Source organism: Ursus americanus, chromosome 14 (assembly GCF_024610735.1).
Source record: "Ursus americanus isolate L20-20 chromosome 14, mUrsAme1.1.p, whole genome shotgun sequence".
In the NCBI taxonomy this organism is placed as follows: Eukaryota; Metazoa; Chordata; class Mammalia; order Carnivora; family Ursidae; genus Ursus; species Ursus americanus.
This window is the reverse complement of record NC_142140.1, coordinates 32,878,684-32,896,662: the sequence shown is the minus strand read 5'-3', so window position 1 is coordinate 32,896,662 and position 17,979 is coordinate 32,878,684. Positions and strand designations below refer to the sequence as shown.

At 43.6% G+C, this 17,979-nt stretch overlaps 1 protein-coding gene across 7 annotated transcripts in view; it reads right to left on the bottom strand.

The window, feature by feature from the left end:
• The window catches only part of ARHGEF3 (Rho guanine nucleotide exchange factor 3), a 295,453-nt gene that overhangs the window by 184,035 nt on the left and 93,439 nt on the right, over positions 1-17,979 (bottom strand). For all 7 annotated transcript variants that reach the window (XM_087866946.1, XM_045807392.2, XM_087866945.1 and 4 more), the window contains one exon: positions 14,771-14,837. In XM_087866946.1, the coding sequence (XP_087723072.1) occupies positions 14,771-14,806 (36 nt within the window). In that variant the 5' untranslated portion in view covers positions 14,807-14,837. The remainder of the gene's footprint in view (positions 1-14,770; positions 14,838-17,979) is intronic.

The following is a 17,979-nucleotide window of genomic DNA, read 5'->3' as shown; positions in this document are numbered from 1 at the left end:
CTCAAATATCCAAGTAAGATTTATGGATTTGTTGTTGACATTAGAAAAGGAAGACAAAATTCCTCCAAGTTCACCTTCGTCCAGTTCTCACATTTGAAACTCCTCCATAAACACATGCCTTATTTTAAAATTCCTTCTTAAGTAACCATGGGATTTAGGCCAATTCATTGAATTTCTGACTTAGATTTATTCCTGTTGCCTGTCGGGATGATTTTTATTCTTAAACCTAAAAACCTAAAACTCCACTTCCAAATTACAGTTCAAATATCTGTCTTCTCACCTCAATTTTTCTTCTCGATGAAAATTACGTACGCACATACCCTGCAGAAACTTGGAAAAGCCAAAACAAAATAAAACAAAGCAAAAAATGTCACTTCAAACTCACGCACTGGGAGGAAACCATTATTAATATTTTGGCATGTTTAATTTTTTTACAGCAGGATCATTACTGTATATACAATTTTATTTCCTGCTTTTAAAAACATAATAAACATTTTCACTGACTAACATTCTTCCACAACATCCCCTTATGGCTGCATAATACATGCTCATATGGATAAAACACAATTCACACCAACTGTCCCACATTATTGGACATTTAGACTTTTTCCACTTTTTCCTGTCATTATAATGATCGCTGCTGCACTGAACACTTTTGTGCATAAATCTTAATCCACATGTCTGGTGACTTCTATAGGATGGTGACTTCTATAGGATAGATGCCTGAAAGTGGAGGTATTAGGCCAACGGCCATAAATATGTTTATCGTTCTTGACACAAACAGCTTTCCAGAAAGATGATCAAATAACAATGTCGCTGAACACCTGTGACAGCACCGTCCTACCACATTCCCACTAGCTTTCCAAATGACCACTTTTAAAAAGGCTGATTAAGGCTGTAGGTGAGAAGCAACAGTTTGTTTCCAATCCTTAGACTGACCTGCTGAGGTCAATGATTTCAAATGTTCACCCCATAGCAAAATAATCTTCTTTTATTCTTCAAAACAAGATGCTAATTTTCCCCACATACAAAAATGCAATCAAAACCACAAACATGAGAAGAATGTAGGCATTTGTTGGATATTTTCATTGGGCAACTAAGGTGCCGTGGTTAAGGAGCCAAGAACAGCCAGTTCGATGTACCAGTCTGTGACAGGACAGAGAGACAGCCCGTGCAGAGAGATGCTAGCAAAATAAATTCAGAACTAAATCCACTGCCAAACTTCACAAGATACATAAGATTTGAATTACTTTAAGTCAATACCTATCAGAACAAATACAGTAGAACGTTCAAGAATTTATGCAGACAACATTTGAAATTCGTTCAATAGCTTGTTATATAAGAAATTTTCTTTCCTCCCTCTAAATCAGTGCATATTTCCATACACATCAAGTATGTCTTTTTTTGTTTAATGGCACAACACATGCGAAGAACAAATGGTCCAGACTCAAGTCTCCCCCAACCCAGGGCCTGAGATGATCACCCTATAATGTGGAAAAATAGTAGATAAATGGGAAGTTTTTCTACTATCCTAAAAATGTTTTGGGGTATCTTCCCCACATTTTCTTTCCAGGGAATTGGCCCCACTTTCCCCCCACAGTTTCTGCTGAGTGAACATAAGATAAAAGCTGTGATAGCAGGGGGGGGGGAATTTATTGAGCACTTACTATGTCATAGACCCAGGGTTAAATACTTGATATGAATTATTTCATTTACTCCTTATCAGAACCCTATGAACTAGATACATTTTCAGGTGAGGACTCTAGTCTCAGTGAAGGCTGTCCCTCGCCCAAACTGGTGAAGAGCAGATCCACTTGACCCTAACTTTCTAGCTGCACATGACAGGACCAAGGAAGGAGGAAGCCCTTCTAAGAACTGGCCAGCAGCCTGCCCACCACTTGTGAGGCCCAGCCCAAGAAAGATGAGCTGATGTGATCAGAGTTTTTTTAGGGAGTTGGGGTTGGGGCACCTGAGACTACCCGGTGGGCTGTAGGAGAGCGAGCTGCTGAAAGATCCCAGCAAGTTGGGTCAGACCAGCCCAAAGTGCCACATGCGTGGAGAAGACATTGGGAGCAGGACGTACACATCAGAAGGGGAAGGCAGAGAAAGGAACAATGAAACCGACCAGAGAGAGAAATCCTGGGCTCCTGCAATTGCATATTCTCTCATTAAATATCCTTTTTCTTGAGGTAGTAGAACAAGTGCCTGTGTTTTGGTTTTTTGTGTTTTGGTTTTGTTTTTTTGGTTTTTGTTTTGTTTTGTTTTTGCCAAGAGCTCTGTCTAAAATATCCACAAAGGACAAACTAAGGGTTACCAAAGGGGAGGTGGAAGGGGGGATGGGTGGGTAAATGGGTGAAGGGGATTAAGAGTACGTTATCGTGATGTATGGAAGTGCTGAATCACTATACTGTATACCTGAAACTAATTTAACACTGTATGTTAGCGATACTGAAATTAAAATTTTTTAAAAAATAAGGAAAGGTGGATTGACCAATAATTAATTAATTAACTAATTAAAAATATCCATCAAGGAATCTACAGTGGGGTTGCTCCTTACTCAGAGACTGGGCTCCCATCAGCATCTACCCTGTCTAGCAAGTCAGCGTAACAACTACTGCTGCGTGCCTCTTCACGTGCCCCTGAATGCCAAGCAGCTGGCATCCCTTAGGATGTTTTCCAGTGTGTAACCTGAAACAAACCAAGTCTTTAGACTTATCACTTTATAAATATAAAGGGCCGAGGAGGGGCGCCTGGGTGGCAAAGCGGTTAAGCGTCTGCCTTCAGCTCAGGGCGTGATCCCGGCGTTATGGGATCGAGCCCCACATCAGGCTCCTCCGCTATGAGCCTGCTTCTTCCTCTCCCACGCCCCCTACTTGTGTTCCCTCTCTCGCTGGCTGTCTCTATCTCTGTCGAATAAATAAATAAAATCTTTAAAAAAAAAAAAGGGCAGAGGAATAAGTTAAATGTCATCATAAGGAAGCAATCAGATAAATTAAAATATGAGACATATTTCATAAGCAACTGGGCTGGTCTTTTCAAAAAGTCAATGTCATTTTTAAAAGGGGGGTCATGATGAGGGAAGTATTTGAGAATAAAAAAGACTAAAAAACGTAGTAACAAAATGAAGTTGTGGTCCTCAGTTAGATTAAAAAAAATCTAACCAGATGTCATGCATAGCTGTTGAATGGTGCTGGGGGGAAATCAACCATAAAAGACAACAGCAGAAAAATGAATATGGAATGAATCTTAGGAAATGGGGAATTATTAGTAATTTTCTCAGGTTTGGTAATGATGTTACAGTAATGTAGGAAAACCTTATTCTCAGGACACATACATTGAAGTATTTGGAAGAGAAGGGTAATGGTATCTGCAGTTGAAATGGTTTAGTAAAATAAATCCAAACTGCATAAACAGCTACAGATAGATACATACATAGACAGATACATAAATAGATACATAGAGCAAAATGTTAGCGATTGTTCATTCCAGCCAGTGGGTGTTCATTGCCGTCATATTTCAACTTTCCATATGTTTGACATTTTTCATAATGCAAAGTTGAAAAAATAACACAGAGAAAAAAAACGATAATCATGGAAACTCCTTAGGAAGGCACCAGGTAAAGTCTGACATCGCTTCTCTCTATATTCCATACTCTCCAGTTCCTACTCCGCTGCTAGAACAAATACTGTACATATAGCTTCAGTTTAGCCCCTGATAATTGTTGCTGGTTCTTAAGGAGCATGTTACACAAAAAGCCCACATCAAGACCTAGGATTACCATCTCCCCATTGGGATCGACAAACAGAACAGCAGGCTCACTATCCCATCTAACACTGAGTCGTAAGTTCTCTCCCTACCCCTCCCCTTTCCAACGAACAGGTTTAGTTGAACCTGTGTTAATTAAATGCATTTACCTGATACCACTCCATTGCACCTTCCACAAATCAGAGGTATGATTTTAAACAAATCCTCGTCTGTCCCTAAAAAAGTAATCAGCCTCATTCCTCCTTTTTTTCTAAATGGGATGTTAGGTCAAATCAGCCCAGCGGATACAAAAACACAGTGTGTATTAGCAGCATTCTGCACAGAACATTTCCTCCTCCCTGAACGTGCATTAACCAGGTCAGGGCACTGGTGGTCCACGTTGCTGCTACAGCATCTAATCTATCTGGTTTTATTACCAGCACCTTGTGGAAGTCGGCAGTAATAATCATGCGCAAAAAAGGCTGATCCAGGAGTTGTATTCATCGAGATTTCCAGAGTTGAATGGCAGAAGGAGAGAGCCTGGGTAGAGGAAGACAAATGTCGGGTGCCCGGAAACCAAGTAAGAGAAGAATTTTCATCATCAGGCTTATAGAGGGCAGCACACCTAAAAACAGGCCTTATGTAATCAAGATGGAATAAGCAAGGCTTTTAGAAAATATTTATTTCAGTTACTAAAGATGAGTAGGTTTATAAGACTTATTCATCTTCAAAAACAGAAATATTTTAGGTTAAGTATAAATAAGTGGTTAGTAAGTAGAACATGTATGGTCAACATAGATAGGAAAGGGTGCAGGGAACAAAAGAACCTAATACTCATAAAGCAGCCTGTTACTAAGTGCTTGTGATGCATGGCGAGGAGGTGAGGTGAGACTGGCGAGGTACTAAATATACAGAGGCACTAAATACATCTGAGCACTTAACATACATAAGGCCTTAATTTGGCTACCCCATGGGAGCTATCCATTCTGGCTCCATGCATTCTCTGCCCCAAAGCACAAATAAAATAGATGTTAGCCAGCTGTTCATCTGGCTAATTGGCAAACTGCAGCTGCTAGCCAGGTATACCTGTCCCTGAGTCTTGTGATAAAGAAGTCTGTCTCATTGGCCCAGGGTACCTTCCGTCCGTGGGCCTCTTGTTTAAACTTCAACTCTGCATCATCATCATCAACCACATCATCCGTGGGAAAGGCCAAGGCAGAACAGAGAGAGAAAGGACATACTGGCATTGTGGACCCCATGATTCGGGGGCTCTCCATCCTGCCTGCATTCTCTCTGCATTGCGTTACTTTCCTCCAGCTTTTACCCCTTGTTTTTCGTTGTGTGTTGGTTTAATGGACAGTGTGGTTTGAGCACTTGAAAGGGGGGGAGGGGGTTAGAGTCACAATGAGCTAAACCAAGTTCAATCCATTAAATAGACCATTGACTGTGAAGAGGAAGAAGTCGATAGGAGAGAAGAAAAGTTAGTGACAAGACCTTTACCTACCGCCCATGCAAAAAGCCTTAATTCCCATCCCCAGCTTCTCACATGAGCAGGAAACAGAAAATAAAATCTAACAGGGAGGGGAAAAGGAAAACTGAGGGGGGAGGGTCCGCTGCAGAAAAGGGATTTTCCAAATAGGTGTATCCCCACGGTTCTCAATATTACCATCTCCTTCCCATATCTGCAAATAGCATCAGGGCCTTTTGAAGGTGACAAGATCATTGCCCTGATACGGTTTGTGTACTAAAAGCTAAAATAAAAATAAATAAAAGGAAAAATAAAAAGCTCCATGAAAAGTCATAAATTTTGCAAACTACAAAGCAACACAGGACTGATATTTGGGCTGTTTCTATTTAAAACCCTAGACTAAGTTCCAATAGTTTCCAATATTATAGAAACAGCCTTAAGCCATTTCAGAATGCAATTTTCCAGGATCTGCTATTATTTCAATTAGTCCAGAAGACAATTATGTTTTATGTCTTCTGGGCAGTCTATTCCCAGGTTAGACTGTCATGGTTGAAACAAAACAAAACAACACAACTAAAAGGACTGCTTCTAACCAAACATGAAAGAAGAGGTGTTAGTTTTGCCCACCCTAGAGCCAGACCCTGGGAATCAAGATGACTATCCTTTATTATGGGAGGAGAAGAAGACTTTCGTAGACAAGAATTGTTAGTAGCTGCCTAGTGCCTCTCCCCTTCTTCTGGAAACTTCTCCTTCTTCCCCGTATCACTGTAGTTAACATAGGAGCCAACACAGTGGTACAGCAGGACCCCACTCCGTGGCTACTGCTGATTGGTCCAGGAGTATCCACCTGACCTACGCTGGATGATTCAAAATTCCTCCCTAGTAATATTGGTTTGGAGAGAAAAGAAGCCTTTCTCTGCGTTGGATTGCATTTCCACAGCACAGAGAAATGGAAGAAGTCAGTCTGCAAAGAAAATGCAGCAAATAACAGGGAGAATCCAAAACACCCCTGAGCTCCGGGTGCCCAGTTCCAGTGGCTTCTAAGGCCCCACTTCATTCCACAAGATACTCTCCCAGACCTCTGTAATCTTTTAAAATTTTTTTATTTATTTGTCAGAGAGAGCGCGCACAGCACAGAGAGTGGCAGGCAGAGGGCGAAGCAGGCTTCCTCACTGAGCAAGGAGACCAGTGGAGGGCTCAATCCCAGGACTCCAAGATCATGACCTGAGCCGAAGGCAAACGCTTAGCCGACTGAGCCACCCAGTTGTCCCTAATTTAATTCTGTAATTTTTAAAACTCTCCTAGTTTAAGCCACTTTGAGTTGTTTCTGTCACCTGCAACTAAGATTTCTTAACCCAGAAAATCAAGTCAAAATTATCTTTTACCCTTCATAATTCTAGAACACAAAAGGGAATAACTGAATAACCACATAAAACAAAGGCATCTATAAATTCTGCCTCCAAAGTTCAAAATTGCACTACTGTCATGAAAGGCACTATGTCCCCACAGACCTCATATATCACCAAAAAAAGAAACAGCTTTTGAATCTAAAACTGGGCTTCAGTGTGTCTGACATATTGTCAGTGTCAGCAGCCTGAAGATGACAGGGGCTTATCCTCACAGGTGTCAGCCGCTGCTCGAGGGCTCGCTTCTCTACTGCCTGAAAGGAAATGAGGCAAGGGGGCCAAGCGGAAACCAGAGACAGTCAGTTTTTCCTTTTCGGGGGCACCTCACACAGAAAAGGCATCTCTTCAACACACATAGTTAGGAAACAGTCATTTCAGGTGTAAGAGAACTCTAGTTACAAGGAGCTAATATTTTCTGCACAATTAACTACATGGAGGCATTATTCAGATCACTTTACACCCATTATAACTAAGTCTCAACTTTTGAGAAATGGCATTACTGTCCCCGGTCTGCCAATAAGGACCTGACGCTCTGAAATGTGTCTTGTCTGAAGTTTCCAACTGGCACTGCACCCTCAAAGCATGTGCCTTTTCCCCACTTAGGCTTGTGCTGTGACTGCCAAGGACTGTCCACCAAACTCAGAGATTGGGCTGTCCAGAGGCAGTGGACAGGGAAACTCCCCACCCTGTGAGGGCACGGAGGCAGCCTCTAGCCTGACTATGGGGGGGGGGCGGTTAGGAGGATGGTGAGACAGGGTGGGGGCGAATATCTAACAGCCCCCCTGGGTGCCTGCCTCTTTTATGTACCCAGATTCGATCAGCCCCCAGATGTTTTGCCGGAACACATCTTCAGTGATGCGCCCTGAGGTTCTCTAAGCCCCAGAAGCATTTAAAATAAGCCTCCTCATGCTTGTGGGAGATTTTGCTTGTGGAAGGAGTTTGTGTGTAATTATTATAAGTTTTGTTGTTTTTGCTAATTATAAAAGCAATATATGCTCTCTCTCAAAAATTCAGACATTGCCAAGAACATAACTACCACAGCAGTGGTTCCCTGGTGCCACCCCCAGGCTGTCCGTAAACAGTGAGATTCCTTCAGACTTTGTTCTGCGTATATAATAATATGTTCTCTGGGGGAATTTCGTTTTTGTTATTTTTGTTTGCTTTTCTTTACCTACTGGTTTAATCCTAAACATACAGTTTTATGTTATATGTTTCTGCATTATTTGCACTTTCAACAATCACACGGCTGAGAGCACAGGCTTCCTGGGTTCAAAAGCTGCGTCTATCACTTTATTGCTGTGCGACCTTGGAGATGGGTAATTAAAATACTGGGCCTCAGTTTGCCCATCCAGAAACTGGGTATAATAATATCTATCTAATAGGGTTGTTGGAGGTGTGATGACATGCAAAGTCCTAAGAGTAGTAACTAACATATTACAAGAGCTAAATAAATGAAATACATTATTATAGTATTGTTTTTATTTATTTTGTCATTTAAAAATATTTTTTATTTTACTTAATTCATTTTTTTAAGATTTATATTTACTTGGGGGGGGGGGAGCAGAGGGAGAGAGAATCCCAAGCAGACTTCCTGACGTGGGGCTTGATCTCACGACTCTGAGATCATGACATGAGCTGAAACCAAGAGTCGGATGCTTAACCGACTGTGCTACCCAGGCACCCCTAAAAATATCTTTAAAGTATGAGTTAGAATGAACAACTTGACTTTGTTTACTGTTCATATATATTTTCTCTTCTGTGCTGTTTATTCATACCCTTCAACTATTTTCCTATTGGGTTTTCAAATTTCTGTTATTGCTTTGCAAGAGTCCTTCGTATATTGGGGAGGTTAGTAATTTCATACTGAAGATAAGTTCCCAAAAGGTGCTGGCAAGGAACATGGACTTTGGAAATGAGCTGAGTTCAGGTTAGAATCCCAGCTCCACCACTCGCCTGTCACGTGACCCTGAGCAAGCTGCTCCACTTTTAAACCTCTATTCAGTGGGCAGAATTCTAGCACGGCCCCCAGAACCCCCAGCCCCTAGTGTACACACGTGTAATCCCCTCTGCTGAGTGCAGGCAGAACCTGAGGATGTGATGAAGAATCACCCCCACGACTAGATTACTAATCATTGGCTTTTAGATCTTCAAAAGGAAGATGACCTGGGTGGTGATCTAATCCGGTGAGCCCTTAAAAGGAACTGGGCTCTTCTTCATGTCAGAGCGATACAAAGCATAAGCAATATGTGATGTGAGGCAGATTCTCTATTGCTGGCTTTAAAGATGGAGGATACCACATGGCAAGGACCCGAGAGGGGCCTCTAGGAGTTAAGAGCCACCCCTTGCTGACAATCTGCCAAGAAATGGGGACTTCGGTCGTAAAACCACAAGAAACTGAATCACCCCCAATAACCTGAATAAGCTTGGAAGATGAGACTCCACTCTGGCCGACACCTTGGTTCCAGTCTTGTGAGACCCTGAGCAGAGGACCCGGCACACCACGCCCAGACTTCTGGCGTACAGAACTGTGACCTAATGAGTGGCTAGTGTTTCAAGCTGCTAAAGTTGTGGTGATTTGTTACGCAGTGATGGAAAACTAACACAATCTACTTCCTCATCTATGAAATGAGGATGAGGCTCAAACAACATCAATTTCTTGGGATTGTTCTGGGAAGTAATATACACATAAAGCCCTCAACACAGTGCCTGGTATAACCTAAGTGAATGCTAGGGGCTACTTACCTGGGATTAGTGGAGCTGTTATAATTGTATTCATCATTACAAATACAAAACAGGGTAACAAATTATTTTTTTCATAAATATAGTAGGGAAGACCAAGCCTTTAAAAAAAGGAAGTCCAAAGGAATAGAAGAGAACTGAAAGGCATTCTGGGTGATGAAGTTTACCATAGCATACTCATTGTCCCTAGCATTTAAAAAAAGATCTTCATGTCTAACTTCCTTTGAAGAAAAGTATACATCATCAGCCTTGTTTTAAAGAGGCAATATGTGAGATGCCTGGGTGGCTCAGTCAGTTAGGTGTCTGCCTTCTGCTCAGGTCATGATCTCGGGGTCCTGGGATTAAGCCTTACGGCGGGCTCCCTGCTCAGTGGAGAGTCTGCTTCTCCCTCTGCCCCTCATCCCTGCTTGCGTGCTCTCTCTCTCAAATAAATAAATAAAATCTTTTAAAAATAAATAAAGAGACAATAGCTCTAAAGGCCTGGGGACAGAGAGTCCTGGGTTCAAATGTTGGCTCTGTCACTTACTACAGCTGTGATTTTAGGCAAGCTAGCACATGTGGGGCTCCGTTTCCTCATCCTTGATATGGGAATAAATGCATCTACCATGCAGGACTGCCATGGCCTTGCCCGGAGCTGATGTCCAGGAAGTGGAGATAAATGTACTGAGTGAGGCTACAAGAGAGAGAACTCTGTGCCACCCTTGTTGCAGGGTGGACACAGTGAGGTCACAATAAATCCTTGCCTGGCTGCATATGTTTTGAGTCTTAGAGACCGTCACTCTACTGAGTTGTGAATTTTAGAACATTCCAGTCTGACCTTCAAGAAACATTCAACGACACTGAGGTGTGTGCACTTCCTTCCAAATACAGGACCTGGAATGTGTCAAGGCAGCGTGAAGCAGGCACAAACCAGGTTCTAGTTCTGATCTCTTGGGAGAGACCCGGGAGAGATCTGGTAACAGCACCAAACTCTTCCTTGGAGCAAATGACCCTTCCTTACCTCAAGGAGCTCTCGTGGAGCGCCCTGACAAAACGCCATCCACCTAACTCCTTCAGAGGGAACATGTGACCAAGGCTGGTCCATCTTCTTGATGACAGTGATTGGCCAAGGCACAGCCACGTGACCCAAGCCAGGGCAATCAGAGCCCTTCACTGGGATTTCATATGTGGACCCTGGAATCAAAAGCTTCTCTCTTTCCTCTGGAAATGAGCAGCTGTTTGTGGTCATCTTCTCCCTCCAAAACAGTTCACATGTAGTACATAGGATACGACCAATACCCCAAAAGTAACAAAGCTGAAAGGGAGTATCCCTGGATACTGTTGCACCTGAAGCCTACCCACCTCCATGTCCCTCAGTCACATGAGCCAATCAATCTCCCTTTCCACTTGAGCTAGTTTTAATTGAGTTTCTATTATTTGCAATCAAGAGTCCTAATACATTAGGCCTTGTTTTCCACATCTGAAAATTAAAAGGTTGGGGCTACAATGTCCAAAGTTTCTTCCAAAGCTTCGAGTCTAGAAATTTCTTCCCAAATGGCCTAGGCAAGAATGAAGACCAGGCACTGGAGAAAGAGACAAGACAAGCAATAGCCATGAAAAATTTGTTTGCTATTTAATGGAAACGTCAGTTCTAACACCTAATCGATGCCTGGTATGGAGCAGGTCTTGCTAAATACTTCCTAGTTAACTAATAGGCAGTGGTAGGAGTTGCGCTCCTGAGATTTCCACACTTCTAGAGTGAGTTTCCTCCCTGAGTCAGTCTCTCTCTCTCTCTCTCTCAGCTAACCGGAGGAGCTGTAGCAAATATTTGAACAAGGAAGGATATTCTGAGCTCAGCACTGCCTCAACCAGATGGGGACCAGATGTGCAGTAAGCACCTGACGGAAGCACTTAGTAACAGTACTACAGGGTCCCACCTTCTTATTCCTGTCATTCTGTTCTGGTTTTACTCATGATGTTCCCACTGTAACTACCCCAACCAAAACCTCCTCTTGGCTTCTTTTCATGAGCGTATATGCAGCATCCGTGGGTCTGGTGAGAGATGGGCACGACCCCACGTCTTGTTCAGGAAGGTGGGGGAGTCAGGAGGGTTGGTAACACCAAGGGCCTCTGTCTGCTTAGACAAGAGTGGGAATCAAGAGACCCAAACAGCACTTAATAAGGACAACTCCTATAAAAGGATAAATCACTTGGTAGGTAGACAGAGTGTCATCCAAGGGTCACCAGCTCTTCCTGAACCTCACTACAGCCAAAAACTGCAGCCCCCCAAAAAAGGAAAACCACAAAGCCTACTACTAATGCCCTGAGGAGTAATGCAGATCTGCAGTGAATGTTTCCAGGGAAGACAAGGAGGGGGTTACAATACAACTCACTCAGAAAGACTTTCCTTAAAATTATTTTGAAACATCTCTCTCTTTTTCCAGACTCCTTATTAAGATGCCAACCACTCCCTCTCCTCCCTTCATGCTCCAGCTCCCTCCTGAACCCTCACATGTGTCCCTCGTGGCTTCTCATCTAGAGTGATGTGGTTCCTTGTCCTCTCGCCTTTTACCATCCATCTTCTCCCACCACTTCTCCCCACACCAACCCCAAAATCCACCAATGCCTAGAATATAGTGAACTAACACAGGATCTTTATAAAGAATAAAGAGGAATGGAATTATGAATACTTATAACGATTTCCTCTGCCACATATATAAATACGGGAAATTTACTAGCACAGATTCTAAAACCTTCCTTTCTCAATAAAGAAGAAAATAAAGCATTCACAAAAAGCATGCCCTGCCCTAGGACAGCATGCACAGCTCAGTCTAACAGGCCTGGGAGTCACATTTCATTACAGAAAACGTATTAGCTGGGGCGCCTGGGTAGCGCAGTCGTTAAGCGTCTGCCTTCGGCTCAGGGCGTGATCCCGGCGTTTTGGGATCGAGTCCCACATCGGGCTCCTCTGCTGGGAGCCTGCTTCTTCCTCTCCCACTCCCCCTGCCGTGTTCCCTCTCTCACTGGCTGTCTCTCTTTCACATAAATAAATAAAATCTTTAAAAAAAAAAAAAACGTATTAGCTAATAATGCCTCAAAAGTCTTCATCCTGGCATTCTGGGTCCCTCGTGTTCTTCAGTTCCAATTACCATAATGATGGTTACAAAGCATGGCCTGGCTGGGAGTAAGGGTGTTTCCACTTGGTAGCGTTCCCTCCTACCCTCTCTATGTCAGGGAGGATTATGCTCCAACACAGAAAGAGATCAATTTGGCCAATGTGGCTATTGATCAAGCCTCAGACCATCTCCCTCTTGCATATCCTGAGGTCAGTTTGTCTAACTTTACCAATACGCCCCATGGGCCAGGAGAAATCAAAGCACGGACAAGGGACCAAAATAAACACCACAGCTGACCTAACCGCCTAACAGACTCTACTTACTCCAACGATTTTAACTATTCCCTAATTTCAAATGTTACCATGCAGGGATGAAGCTATCAAAGGGTCACTTTAACCAAGTGTATATCTAACAGGTTCCTTTGAGTAGCAATTTCTATAAGACAGAGTTGTGCTCAAAAATTCACAAAACATTTTTCAAGGGAAAACAGCTGAAAAGGTCTTATGGCCATAAATATGGTAATCAATTGTCCCAGTTTGCCTGGGACTTCCAGTGCTAAAACCAGGACAATGGTTGGTAAACTTGGGTAGCTGGTCACCCCAATGTACCCCGAGAGTTGGCTAGTGACCACTGCTGAATCAGAAGGAAGGGTACCCTGAGGGGAGGCCAGAGACAGAGAGAAAATAAATATCTTCCAACAAAGACCAATTTGCTCATAGAAGGTCTAATTTCTCTACAGTTCAAAATCGACAATAAATGTCAACTATTCCAAAGTGTGTACAAACTATCTTGTCAACCAGAATTTATGAGCAATGACTTTGGGAAATGCCACCAACGCCATCAACTCACCTTAATGTAGTCTCCAAGCATAGCAACACATCAAAGGCTCTGAGAAGTCCCGCAGCGGTGAACATATTTAATTAGGTGCTCTCAGTGTGCCCCAAGTTTATTTGACCACACAAGGTTTTTTCCACCTAATGGTTATGATCATCCAACTGAAGACACCTGGAGGAAGGGGATCTTATCCACAAAACCATAAACAGCTTAGGAGACACATGACTTACATTCGGTAAGACATGCACGTCTATTTAAGAGGTCAACACGTTTCACTTTGTACTCAGTGAAAAGCATATTGTAAACTTAGTGGAAATAGAGCCGTGATCTATATTTATTTTTAATAACACACTTGGGGAAAATGACTAAGCTCTACGTAGGAGACTAAAGGGGAACTCAGTGAACTCACTAGAAAAAACAGTGCTGAAAAGACCAAAGACGTGAGCTCGAAACACAGCCTGAAGTGGACTTTGCGTCTGATGGATGTGAAAGATTTGTTTCTTCATTCAACAAAGTCATTAAGTACGTAGGTGCTAAGCCCAGGGATACAGCAGTGAACAAGAGAGAATGACAAGGTCTCTACAGACCTGATGCTTGGAGCTTCTAATATGACATTTCCGTAGGCACCAACTATCTCATCCCAACAATGAGAAGAAAGTGCAGGGGTCCACAGGTGGTGCCTGAGCTCAGACAGCTTTCCCACAGGAGGTGATGTCAAGGCTTAGACCTAAGGGATGAAGTGGGTGGGCCAGTTGCAGTGTGTGTAGGAGTGCAGTGCTGGACAGAGGGGCTGTGTTCTAGGCAAAAGAAACAGCTCAGGCAAAGGCCAGGTGGTAAAACTGAGCTCTGAGCATTCTTTACACACACAAGGGTCTTTTTCCTAAGGTCAGAGCTAGAATTCATTTTCGCACACGGCAGGGCTTCTATACACTATTATTATTATTACTATTAATATTATTATGTTAAGGAAGAGAACTTTGCATCAAGAGGAGGTTAGATCTGACTATAATTCCACGGGTCTACAGCTTTATGATTGGGAGATTTTATGATTCCCCTTAAAAATCTGTTTAGAGCTTCCAGACTTCTCCTTCTGGAAAACAAAGCTCCCCGTGAAATCATAAATCTATATATTAACAGATGGTACATTTCCGATTTCTTTTTTCTTCGTTGTGCACCCATCCCTCCAGGTCCCCCAGAAAACAGGTATAATGCCTCCCCCTCCTCAACCCTGACTTGGCTTCTTCACCAGATGCTTCCAGGAGCCAAGACCTACCAGGCAAACGGACATCAGCAGGCACTTAATTGAGCCACTTAACGTTTTTAATTAAGCCACAACCGCTGATACAAACGTGATTTCTCCAAGTGCTGAAACACAGCTTTTTTGGGTGAAGCCCGATTAGTAGAGCCAACCCCAACAGCACTGTCTCTGGAGCAGCCAGAATAGGGTGTAGAACAGTGGGGACCACGCCCGGGAAAACACTTACCCCTCTGAAATTCCAGGCTTTAGGGGAGGGGAACATGGGGAAGTTGTTCTGTCGCTGCCGCCTAGGCCTAGAAGAGGAGAAAAGACAAGACAGTGTGTTCGTCACTCATGGGTTGGATGCTCAGAGGAAATCACCAACTTCAGACGTCGTTTATCAGAAAGAGAGATGCCTGGAGAAACGGCCCAGGCCGATGAGGCAGCTGGCCTCTTCTACAGCCCCGCAGTCCTTCACAATCAAATGCACTCCGAACTCCTTCCCAGCCCCCCAGGACCAGAGCTCCAGAGTCCCTTGGAAATAGTCAAGCCCCGACCCTTAAAAAATCAAATCGAATCTAAAATTCAACCTGGTTGCAATCAAGGAGCCAGACCAAGCTCCCGATCTTGATCTTTGTTTCTCACACACAAGCAATTCCCAAACGGACATCATCAGCTGGTGTTTACAGCTTCAGCCGAGCCTGGAACTCTCCCTGGTGGAGGCCACACCTGAGCTCCAGACTTTTTAGAGGGACGGTCCACAGGACACGGAGCCGCTGCCTCGCCAGCCAGAACCGGTTCCCTCACCGATCAATGTGTCCACGTGCATCAGTATCCTTACAGGAGACAGAGGCAGGCTCCGGCGGGGTCAGCACCAGACGGGGGTACACGGAAGGGTGAAGGAAAGCAGCAGCAGTGTGGCTGGGCAGCTCCAGACACACCAGCAACACCTTATTTCTGTCCTGGAGAGTGAATCCAAGTTTGTAGCTGCCAACAGACCTCCAAGGACACCTTCTACAATGTTTTCATGGAGTAATAAATTACTCCTCCCAAAACTGTTGGTGTCTGTCAATATGGAAATTCAAATCTCATGTTTGCTCCAAGTACAACCTCACTGAAAAGCATCCCTGAGAAAGGTCCATCTTGGACTTTCCCTGAGGTTTTAGTCACCGATGTACCAAGGAGGTACTAAGTTGTCGGTTTTTCACATGATAGCCACACCTGTACTTTGACTTCCCCGCCATAATGAGCAGTAATGTCAGACAGAAGTGACCGCTGCACAGGCTTGAGGCAGGCTCGAGTAAAAATCTTAATTGGCTCTCCCACAGGAAAGAGATGAATAAGCAAAATGCAGCAGCTAACAGGTATTGAGTCCTTAAAACAGCGCAAGCTAAAACTTCACAGAGTTAGTCTCACTGACTCACAAAGCAAGCCAGGGTTTGTCACTGTACCCATTCAGCAGATAAGAAAACAGAGACCTAAGGATGTTAAGTGCCAGCTATCAGCACACAGGTGAAATCAGGATTCTGGTCTCAGTTGTCTGATCTCAGATCCCATGGCATTTTATTAGCTATGTGACCCTGACCTTGAGACTTTCTCTCTTGGGCTTTCAAACCGCCTGTGTGCAAAATGGGAGGAACGATACCCAGTGTATAGTCAAGATGGGATGGGGGTTCTAAATCCAGTTCCATCACTGCTAAGTTCTCAAAGATGTCAGTGCAGAGCCCCTTCCCCTCCTCCCAAATTCTGGCTCCAACAACAGCCTTCGACCAGGGGCACAGGACCGACACAGAATTCTGGCTCCAAGAACAGCCTTTGACCAGGGGCACAGGACCGACACAGAATTCTGGCTCCAACAACAGCCTTCGACCAGGGGCACAGGACTGACACAGAAAAGCTGGGACAACTCACCAAAAGCTGTGTCTTTATATCCAGCTCCACTTCTGCCTCAATTCCTCCCCACCCACACGTACAACAATAAAAACCCAGGCTAATAATAATATCTCAAGACAAACAGAACACGTGGGTTGTTATTTAGATTTAATACACTTCTCTATTAAGTAACATGTTGGTCTAAGTTCTTCTTAAAAAGCCTTTCCCCCTTGCGAGAAAAAAACTTAAGAGTTTAACAAAACAGCTCCCTGGATACGGTTCCCTCCTCTCCTGGGTTATAATTGGGCTTTGCTTTCCTAATTATTTGATGAGCTTCACTGCTTCCAAAGCAACAACGTACAGCAAGCAGAACACAGTGAGTAAATGGGCCCCTGTTTTATATCTTGCGGTCCACAGAAAACTATGATCACAACAATTAACAGCAATTAAGTTACATGGTGTGCCAGGGACTGTGTTAAACACTTTGCCTACATAATCGAAGTCTCACAGTAAGATAGGTTATTATGTTACAGTATATTGTTAGTACATGAAATACAGGGAGTGTTATAATGGTGCTATAGAATATTTTATATAGAAATATATATGTACAAACTTATAATACATAACACATTATAATGGCAATATATATTTTTTAAAATACTTTTATTTATTTAAAGTAAGCTCTACACCCAATGTGGGGCTTGACCTCAAGATCAAGAGTCGCATGCTCTACCAACTGAGCCAGCCAGGCGCCCCGGCATTATATACTTTTAAATAAATAGTATAACTTTGTATCATAACATATTTTCATATAATATTATGGTATAATGGGGGATATTATCATTACCCCCATTTTACAGATGAGATAAACTGGGACTCAGAGAGGTTAAGCCACATGCCAAAAGTCACATAGCTGGTAGGTGGCCAAGGTAGGATTCATAACCACTTGTGTCTGACTCCAGATTCAGAGGACGTAGCCCCTCTCATACAGAGAGAAGCCCCACCAAACAGGGTATAGCATGCTTTTGGAAGAATATGGCCTGGGGGTTCCTTGTGGGAAGGTACCAGCTTAGCAGGGCCTCACAATAAGAAACTTCATAGGCAAAGAAAAAGGATCAAAGCAAATCTGTCAATTCAGGGCACTCTCAGGCAATTTGGACACACCCTTCTCCACTGGGGAAATTGCCAGGAAACCTACCAAAAGAAGGACTGTTCCTAAGTACAGGCTCCCCCCAGCCCTTGTATAACATCACTAGCCAGGCTTCCAGATCAATCACATTAGCTGGAACCCCTTTAACAGTCTACTCTGGCATCATAAGAGTCTCCTACTAGTAACCTCCTTCTCCCCAGCCAAACACTAGCACCCAGGTGGCTTTAAAGGACAGCTTCAGGAAGGGCCTCTGGGTGGCTCAGTCGGTTAAGTACCTGACTTATAACCTGGCTCAGGTTATAATCTCAGGGTCCTGGGATGGGGGCCTGTGTTGGGCTCTCTGCTCAGCGGGGAGTCTGCCCCTTCTCCGCCCCTGCTTGCACCCACACCCCGCCCACGCATGCATGGTTAAGCAGCACAGCCTGTCCTGCAGA